At 42.8% G+C, this 9965-nt stretch overlaps 1 protein-coding gene across 1 annotated transcript in view; it reads right to left on the minus strand.

The window, feature by feature from the left end:
* The window catches only part of LOC129326327 (autocrine proliferation repressor protein A-like), a 40195-nt gene extending 33539 nt beyond the window's left edge, over positions 1-6656 (minus strand). Inside the window, exon 1 of the mRNA XM_054974481.1 lies at positions 6467-6656. Coding sequence (XP_054830456.1) covers positions 6467-6656 — 190 coding nt within the window. The remainder of the gene's footprint in view (positions 1-6466) is intronic.
* Between the last annotated feature and the right edge of the window lie 3309 nt (positions 6657-9965).

A 9965-nucleotide genomic window follows, 5' to 3' on the forward strand; every position in this document is an offset into this window, starting at 1 on the left:
ATAATAAATCTTTTGGATGGCATGCATATATGTGGTATGAAAAGCACAAAATAGACGCAATGTTCCAGCACCACTACTTAAGAAGAAATTTATTATCGACTTGGCTAACGTACAAAAAAATTATTGACCAGAAGAAACCACTGTGGATTATACCAGCTGAGGTGATCAACCCAAACTTAGAATATAAAGGAAAGGAATGGCTTACCCTCAAAGATTTAACAGAAGTAACAGATAATGAGTTGAAGCTTAAACCAAATGAGGAGTTGCCTTTTAAATATGGTTGGTTGCAGTATAGACAAATTAAAGACTTAGTTGACTCAGACCAAAGAAAAACAGGCTTTAGAAACAAGAATTCAGAGTTAGAAGAATTATTGTTGGGAGGAAATAATAAAATAATTTCTAAAATGTATAAATTGTTATTGAAGTGGTTTACAGAAGATGAAACAGTTAAGGTGCAAATGGTAAAGTGGGCTATAAACTGTAATAATGAAATAACGATGGAAGCATGGGAACAATTATGGAAAAATACTTTAAAAATATCAACATGTACCAGTATTAGGGAGAATGGCTATAAAATGTTATATAGATGGTACTTAACACCGAAAAAATTAGCCATAGCCAACAAACAGCTGTCCAATAAGTGTTGGAAATGTAAGGAGCATGAAGGTTCTCTATTTCATATATGGTGGACTTGTCGTAAGGCTAGAGACTTTTGGACCAAAATATGTACTGAGATGTCTTTGATACTTCGTTACAATGTTGCAAAAAATCCAGAAATGTTATTATCATTGCATTTGGAAGATGTTAATAGAAATGATAAGATATTGTTATATTATATGATATCAGCAGCTAGAATAATATATGCTCAGTACTGGAAGAGAGAAGAAATACCTGAAATTGAAGAGTGGACAAGGAAATTGTTGTGCATGGCTGAAATGGACAAACTAACAAGAAATTTGGAAGATCAAGATCCGGAAAGGTTTTTGGAAGATTGGAAAAAGCTGAAAAAATATATGGAAAAGAAATGGGATATTAAGGGACAATTATGGTCTTTCGAGGGGTTTTAAAGAAATTAAGTAAGATAAGATATAACTAAGATCTTTATGAATAGTAAGAATAATATTAATATAGTAATAAGGTATTATTAATAACGGGGGGTTGGAGTGCTGTTGGAAGTCATTATTGAAAAGGGGGGAGGGGGTGGGGAAATATATACAGGGGTATTGAAATGGAGTGTATTTGTATTTGAATTTGATTATATATTGACCCATCCAATAAAAATGTATTAACAAAAAAAACCCCACTTGCCTGGCCCTTTAAAGATCCCTTTAAACTATGAGCTGGCAGGCTGCAGGGGGGGGGGATTCCCCCTGCTGCCTGCCAGCTTATAGTTCAAAGGGCTGGGAGAGCAGTTCCACAGCCAGGCTGCCTGCCCAGTGTGAGAGAGGTGGGGAGGTTCTCCTTGTCCCTCTCGCAACTGGGAGAATCTTCCCAATGTCCAATGCCCACCAAATTTGCAGGGGACATAGTCATCATTTTCCTCTGAAGACCCCCCCCCCAAGTTTCAGAGAGATTGTGCCCCGAGAAAAGCATAATCCATGGCCCTCCCCCTTTAGTCCTCACTGTCCTCTGAAGACCCGCCCAGTTTCAGAGAGCTTGCACCCCAGGAAAGGCATGATCCATGGCTCTCCCCCTTTAGTCCTCACTGTCCTCTGAAGACCCACCCAGTTTCAGAGATTGCACCCCAGGAAAGGCATGATCCATGGCTCTCCCCCTTTAGTCCCTACTATCCTCTGAAGACCCACCCAGTTTCAGAGAGATTGCACCCCAGGAAAGGCAGGATCCATGGGTCTCCCCCTTTCCTGTCATTTTCTGTTTACAGTGGCAAAAACTGGACTGTCTGCTGCGTGGAAGGTTCTTTGAGGGTTAACTTACAAGCCAGAAGGAAAAACAAAAGGAGTTCAGAAGTCAGAGTTCAGACAGTCCTCCATTGCCACGGGAATTGATTGCAGGTGCCAGACAGTGTGGCTTGAGGAACAGAGAACGAATGCAAGGAACGAGGCTTGCAACAACTATCTGTTCGTTGGGAATGGGGCCTCACGAATAGCTTGTTCACGAACAGCTGATTGGGCAGTTTGTGGCTTTTTTTAGTTTGTATTGCTGTTCTGTTCGTGCCCATGTCCACTCTCAGCCCCACCCACATCACAGGGTGTTTGTTTGTTGTGGGGATAATAACAAACTTTGTAAACTGCTCTGAATGCATGTTGAGTTGTTCTGAAGGGAGGTATGAAAATCAAGTGTTGTTGTTCTTATTGTTTTTGACCCACACTCCGATCACCTCCAGTTTAGAATTCGTGTTCCACACTTTACGTGGGACTGCCTTTCAAAAGAGTCTGAAAACTTCAAGTGGCCCACAATGCAGCAACCAAACTCTCAGGGATAGATATGGGGATAGCATTACATCTACATGGAAAGATTTGCATTGGCTTCCCATCTGTTTTTAGTGTCAATACAAAGTGATCCTAGTTGTTATTAGGGACTGGCAACAAAGCCCGTAGTAGGAAAACATACAACTGGGGGGGGGGGGTGGCCAGGCAGGCACTCCCTCCTCCTTGATCACTGATCCCATCTGGATGAAGGCAGAGGAGGCAGGCATGACCACCTCCTCTGCTCCTGGCCGAGTGGAAGAGGGGCAGGCATTGCCACATACTCTGCACCTGATCCCAGCTAGGTGAATGGGGGATGGGCATTGCCTCCTGCTCCACTCCTGATCCCAACCGAGTGATAGGGCGGGCCTTGCTGCCTACTCCCTGACTAATCCTGGCCGAGTGAAGCAGGGGTGGGCATTGCAACCTGCTCCGCTTCTGATCCCAGTTAGGTAAAGGGGGGGGTGGACATCTCCTCCTACTCCAGGGCTGATCCCGGGCGTGTGAAGGGGGAGCAGGCATTGCCACCTGCTTTGTTCCTGATAGGAGCTGGGTGAAGAGGGTATGGCATTTCCACCTGCTCCACTCCTGATCCCACAAGCAACAGTGAAAACCACACTGGATCCCAGCTGGGTGAAGGATAGGTGGTCATGGTGGAATGTACTCCGTTCCTGATCCTAGCTTGGTGAAAGCAGGGATGGGCATTACCACCTGTTTTGCTCATCAGCCCAGCTGGGTGAATGCTTTGGACAGATATTGCCACCTGCTCCCCTCTTGATCCCAGCTGGTGAAGGGCAGGCAGCCATTGCCACCTGCTCCTCTCCTGATCCCAGCTGGGTGAAGGCAAGAACAGGCATTGCCACCTGTTTTGTTTCTCATTCCAGCTGGGTGAAGCCAGGGGGTGTGCATTGTCACCTGCTCTACTGATTCCAGCTGGGTGAAGGCAGGGGGTGGGCATTTCCATTTGCTCCACTCCTGATCCAAGCTGGGTGAAGGTGGGGGGTAGGTATTGCCTCCTTCTCCATGCATAGTCTTTTATATAGTAGAATGTTCTACATTTCTGAAAAATGCCTGTTTATGGTGTATTATTAAACTTTTAATAATACACCATTCGTATCTTTTTGGTCACTAAAAAGGGATTATCTGGACAATGCATTAATGTCAAAAATCTAATGGATCAAAACCGCTGCAAAGATTAGCAATGCAATCCTAAACAAAGATCCTGATGACGAGAGTTGTGGCTCTCGAAAGCTTATGCTACAATACATTTCGTTAGTCTTAAAGCTGCTTGTTATGATCTTCACTTTCTTTAGGGTGGATTTTGCTTTAATCTTTCCCTTCACACCCTCTGGGTAGTTTGCTGCCACCAGGAATATATTATTCCAAAATGTTTTATTTAAATTTTCCGTTTTGTAACGTGTTTATGCGTCAGGCTCCTTCGTGGTTCTATGTGGCCCTGAGGATAGGAATGGGAGATAACAATGACTGCTACTCTGGGATATAACGATATAACCAAACAAAATAAAAGTTTATTTTTTTAAGAAGCGTATTGGATACATAAAAGTAGTTCTTAGTTCTTCTAGTTGCTTCATCCAAACTCATTCACACAGATCTCTTGTAAGGCTTCACACACAGTTAGCCTTTTTCTCTAGGCTCTGTATTTCTCACACAGAGAACTCCTCAGACAGCACACAGCTAGCCTGTTTTCTTTTCACTCTCAATTCTTTCTCTCTCAGGCGCACACACAGTTTGCCTGCTTCAAATAGAATGAATATATAGTCTCACAGACACACTCAGTTCAGGCTTCCACTCAGGTTGCCTTTCCCTCACAAATACATGAACACACTCAGGCTGCACACAGCTCGCCTCTCTTGCCCTGACTGAATCTTTTTTCTCTCCCTCAATAACTGAAAACTGCCTTCACTCCGCCCACTCTCTGTCATCTACCAATCATATCACTCACTCATCTCTCTCTTTCACCCCCCACTCTTCACCTATCTCACCAAACATTTAAAGACACATGCACCCATTTCTTGAAATCATTACACTGCTACTGGACTCTAATCTCCTTCATTCTAAGCGCATTGATTTCAAAGGACTTAGGCTGAAGTAACTCTTTTTAGGATTGCATGGAAGGGCAATTAACTTAAAACTTTAATTACCTGGCCTTTTTCCCTTGCAAAAGCATGAACATTCCCTAAAATGCAATAATGACAAAATGGGTAGGTGGCCTAACTGGTCTTGCCCCATTGTAGAACTGCAGTTTTTCATGAATGCTAGCTTGCTGAAACTGATTTCAGCTTCCTCCCCAGTTGGCAGTATTCAAAAAACCCATAGGGGTATGCACTTCACAGAAAATTAGTTGCCCCAGATTCAGACTCCATGTAGAAATAATTTTCATCTTGATTTTGTTCATTTGCTCAATGTATTTTTGTCTGATTGCAGAATGGATTTGTCTGATTTGAAAAACTGGAGGATAGATTGGTTTCCTTTAGCTTCTTTTACCTCCGTATATTTCTGGCTGGCTGATTTATATTTATAGCCACCACCAAACAAGGTAGCATGCAGCGTGTGTGTTGTGACTATGAGGGAACTAGATCTGCAAATCCTACCAGAAGCAGCAGCCCTTGTTCCCACTGTCTTATGGTACTTTGCTACGCCCTTTTAACCAGGGCCATTTCCAAATTCCTTAAAGGGACGGCCCACTCACTGATCGCTGATGGCTTTTTCCCTTCACTTCACACGCCTCCGATTTCAAAGCTGTAGCAGGCTGCTTGGCTTCCAGTGGGGGTTTTTTTGGTGCATATTTGGGCAAGTGTAGAAAATTGCATTCTCATAAAAGGCACCAAAACCCCAGAAGCCAAAGAGCCTGCTACCAGTTTGAACTTGGAGACATGTGAAGGAGAAAAGCTGCCAGAGTTCGGTTAGTGACCAAAAACAACAAAGGGGATTCCCTGGTCTAGCAAAACACTATCTATAAACAACCAGGGAAATATGCAGTTCTAGTTCTTCTAGATCATGTGATGGTCTATGTTTAATAATGTATTAAGGAAAGAAAGAGAACTGGATTATTAATTTGTGTATGATTCTCCACCACTTGGACTTTCATTTGATGGACTTGGTGACTTTACCTATTGGATACAACATAATTTATTGACAGATTACACTGTATATTTATTTATGAATTGCCTTTGCACTTTGCACTTCGCATATTTATAAAACTATAAAATTAGCATATACTTCGTTATTGCATATTTCCCTGGTTGTGTATAGAAAGAGTTCGGTTAGTGGACTGTCACTTTAAGGATGTATGGAAATGGCCCAGGTTTCCCTCTCTTTTGCTTAAGCAAAAGGAACACTGGGACAGAGTTCTTGATACGGTAGACCCTGGAGTCCAAGCCATTCAAGTAAGGTTGTCAATCTCCAGGTGGTAGCTGGAGATCTCCTGGAATTACATCTTGTCTCCAGGTGACAGAGATCAGTTTCTCTGGAGAAAATGTCTGCCTTGGAAGGTGGCCTCTAAGTATTATACCCAGCTGAAATCCCTCCCCTTTCCAAACTCTTCCCTCCTCAGGCAATATTCCCAAAATATCGTGGAATTTTCCTACCCAGCCCCTACGTTCAGCATGTTGCTTGAGACTGTTGCTCTAACATTGCTTCCAGCAAATCTAACAAGATCTGAACGATACAAAGAAATCAGTTTCTATAAATATCCTCAGACATAATCTATAGTTCATCCCCAATTTTTTCCTCATGCTAATATGATTGCAACTTGGCCCTGTGTACGCTTCTGGGCCCTGGTAAAGTGTACCCTTCCCCTCCACAACCATGTGGGGCCACTGTTCATAAGTGCCTCCTGGGGACAGAAAATATGGGCAAGATGAATGCTCCATAGGATCCAATCCACTGTCTCTTAATTCTTCACAGCCCATCTAAAAGGAATCACTATTTCAATGTCTTTTTTGCCATGTTGAACATGGCACCTTCCTCCCTTTTTCGACAAGAGCTGTGAGAGTCTAGTACTCTGCATTACTACTTACCATCCAGCCATTTCTGGGAGGTCATTTGGAGGGTATAAGCAGTGGCTGTCACGTACATTGAATTATTCTTCTTGAGGGTATATTGATATTCAGAGTCACACTTGTTCATATATTCATCCAGCGCCGTCCAGTCCAACAGCCAAACAAAGGGCAAGCAAGCTGCAAAGAGGAGAAGGGCCAGAGGATGCATCGCTCGCCTCCTAGTCAAACTGCCCTGCCTCTTGTGTCCTTGGAAGTGTCACCTGCCAATGGCAAGAGGTTTGTTGCCTGTTCTTACTGACAGGGAGGAAATCTTCTTTCAGAGCTTGGCTGGAGTAGCTTTCAGAAGGAATGCCACATCTTTAAATATCCACCCAACCTCCTTGAGACTGAATCACAGGAACAAGGAGTGACCAGTCTCTAAGCCAAAGCATCCCACGCACTGGAGGAGGATCCAGGAAAGATCTTCTTGCCCCCGGGCAGGATCTCAACATCGCAGCAAAGTCTAAAGAGGAGTAGAAAACTTTGACTACATAAATTTGACCATGATGCTCAGCCATCAGTCAAAGAAAAGTCAGTTTGCATTCCTTAAATGGTGGAGAGGGTCCTCAAATATCTGTAGAGAAGCCCACTTGCTGCTTCATGTGACTGTTCTGAAAGGTGTGAAATTTGACTTCCACCATGGTATCTGCTGAAGTCGCAGGGTATTGCCAGGGTTTCCCTGGCAAAGAACGAGGGGACCTGAGTGCACTCCTCAAATACCTTAAGGGATGTTACATGGACAGAAGCAGAGACTTGTCCCCTGCTGCATCAGAGGATAAGAAGATATATAAAAGGATTAATTTAGCAGGACAGTAGATTACTGTTGAACATTAAGAGAAATTTCCATATAGTATTTTCACTTGGGTAGTAATGATGATCTGCAGCAGAAGAGCAAGATCCGGGTCCAGTAGCACCTTAAAGACCAACAAGATTTCCAGATATACTTAATAATAATAATATTAAATCTATATACCACCTTTCAGGACAACTTAACACCCACTCAAAGGGGTTTACAAAGTATGTTATTATTATCCCTACAACAATCACCCTGCGAGGTGGGTGGGGCTGAGAGAGCTCTAGAAGAGCTGTGACTGACCCAAGGTCACCCAGCTGACTTTAAGCGGAGGAGTGGGGGATCAAATCCAGGTCTACAGATTAGAGTCCTGCCACTCTTAACCACTACATCAAATCGACTCTTTTCCCAAATGATAATTGCAGTTCAGCAATGGAACTAATATCATAGGGTGGTGACTGATGAGTTCTCCCTCACTGAAAGCCTTCAGACAGAGGTTGCACTGCCATCTGTTAGGCATGCTTTAGCTTTGGATCTTCCTCCAACTACATGATTCTGTTTAGAAATGCAAATATTAAGAAACTTCAGTGGGCCTGTTGCATTCATTATCACAACCTTCAAGATTCGAAGTGTTCAAAAACTCTTCCCAACGTAGTAATAGAAGTTTAAAAACTTGTACTAACTATAGAAGACTGGATTTATAAATTGCTGTACATGGCAGAAATGGACAAAATGACAAGGAAGCTTAAAGATCTTGACCAAGGACAATATATTGCTGATTGGGGGAAATTGAAACAATATTTAGAGAAAAAATGGGATGTGAAAGGAGAACTGTGGCAGTTTGAGAATTTCTAAAGGGCGGTGTTGTAAATGGAGGAGAGAAGTGACTTTACCATTAAGGGGGAAATTTAACTATAACAATCTAAGCTAACTTTATGATTAAGAAAATTTGATTTAGAATATATAGTTTAACAAAGGAAAAGTAAAATTGATACATTAGAAAATTTATATACTATATACTGTATACTATATACACAATATATATATCACATTGCATACTATATTGGGATGTCATGATATGTTATATTATAATGCATGCTATGCCATATTGTATGGAAGAGTATATAACAAATACTATATTTATAGTATATTGAATAGAGAATATGCATAAAAGAATTAGAATATGCTTAGAACAAGAGATATTATGATCTATGTGTTGCAGATAAATATATGTTATGTTATATTACAATGCATGCTATGCTATATTGGATGGTATAGTATATAACAGATACTATATTGATAGTATATTTGATAGAGTATACGCATAAAAGAATTAGAATATGCTTAGAACAAGAGATATTATGATATATGTGTTGCAGGGAAATATAAGTGAAATAGAATTAAGCAATAAAAGGGGGTAAGGGTTGGAAAACTGTTGGAAGTCAATAGGGAGGGGGGAGGAAAAGGGTGGGGGGCAGAGCTAATTAGATATGAGGGGAACGTATGTATCAAATTTGGAAATTAAAACTCACCAATAAAAATTTTTTTTTTAAAAAAAAGAAGTTTAAAAACTGACACAGAAAGAAAGAGACCTCTTTACCCTCTGCCTAGTATCCCTCTGGAAACAGAAAGAGAGGCTTGCCAGGTAACAATACCCTCTCGATAGGGGTGGGGGGGATCCTGTACTCACCGGTGCTCTGAACTTCTCATGCATGTTTTGGGCATCTGCTCCTGGTCCCGATGTGATGACATCACTTCAAGAGCATTTCTGCATGAAGCTTGATGATGTCAAGAAGTGACGTTGTCACACTCCTGCTGGGAGAGCACCTGCCGCACACTTGCCCAGGTTGCCCACTGGTGGGGGGGGGGGGATCACTGAGTTGCTTGCAACCTCCCACTCGTCACCAGCAATCAGTGGGCAACGGGGCAAATTGCCAGGAGTTTGACTTCCACTGGCAGGCACCTGGGAAGCCTACCTTGGCTCCATACCTCAGCATAGACAAACAGTAATATGACTTAAGGTTTGAAATGATCGGATCCATCTTCTTCCAAGGATGTAGCATAAGATAGTGAAAAAGTAGCCACAGGACGAGGTATGATTTCAGCAATTTGCGAACAATGAGTGTATAATCATTAACTCTTTTTTCTCCTCTTCCTCATAGGTTAAGCAAAGCAATAACAAGGCCTGGAAACATCTTCTCCGCAATTTGACACTGAGAGATCTCTGTCTTTCAGTGCTACACCTCTGAAGATGCCAGTCACAGCTGCAGGCAAAACATCAAGACCACGGCAATACAGCCCGGAAAACCCACAACAACCATCAATAACAAGGCTAATAGCCTGGCTGGCGTATGAGTGATAAATAGGGTTTACAGTCCCCCAGTTCGAGTGGGAGATCCCCGCTTTCACCCTCCACCCTCCTAACTCAGCTGGCCAGCTGCGGGGATGGCTCGGGAACGGGCCTCCTGGATATGCTCCTGGGGCGCCGTGACAATGTCGTCACACTGTCCTAAGAGCGCTCCCGTGCTTCGCAGCATGCCAATTTAGGCCCCCAAATGGACCAAATCTGGCCTCTTTGAGGATCAAATCAACCCGCTGCACAGAGCACACCCGCTCTGACTTTGCCCAGAAGCGATGTCCTCGCGCAGGCGTGGGAGTTTGCACATGTTTTGCATAAGGGACACA

Source organism: Eublepharis macularius, chromosome 3 (genome assembly GCF_028583425.1).
Source record: "Eublepharis macularius isolate TG4126 chromosome 3, MPM_Emac_v1.0, whole genome shotgun sequence".
Lineage (NCBI taxonomy): Eukaryota > Metazoa > Chordata > Lepidosauria > Squamata > Eublepharidae > Eublepharis > Eublepharis macularius.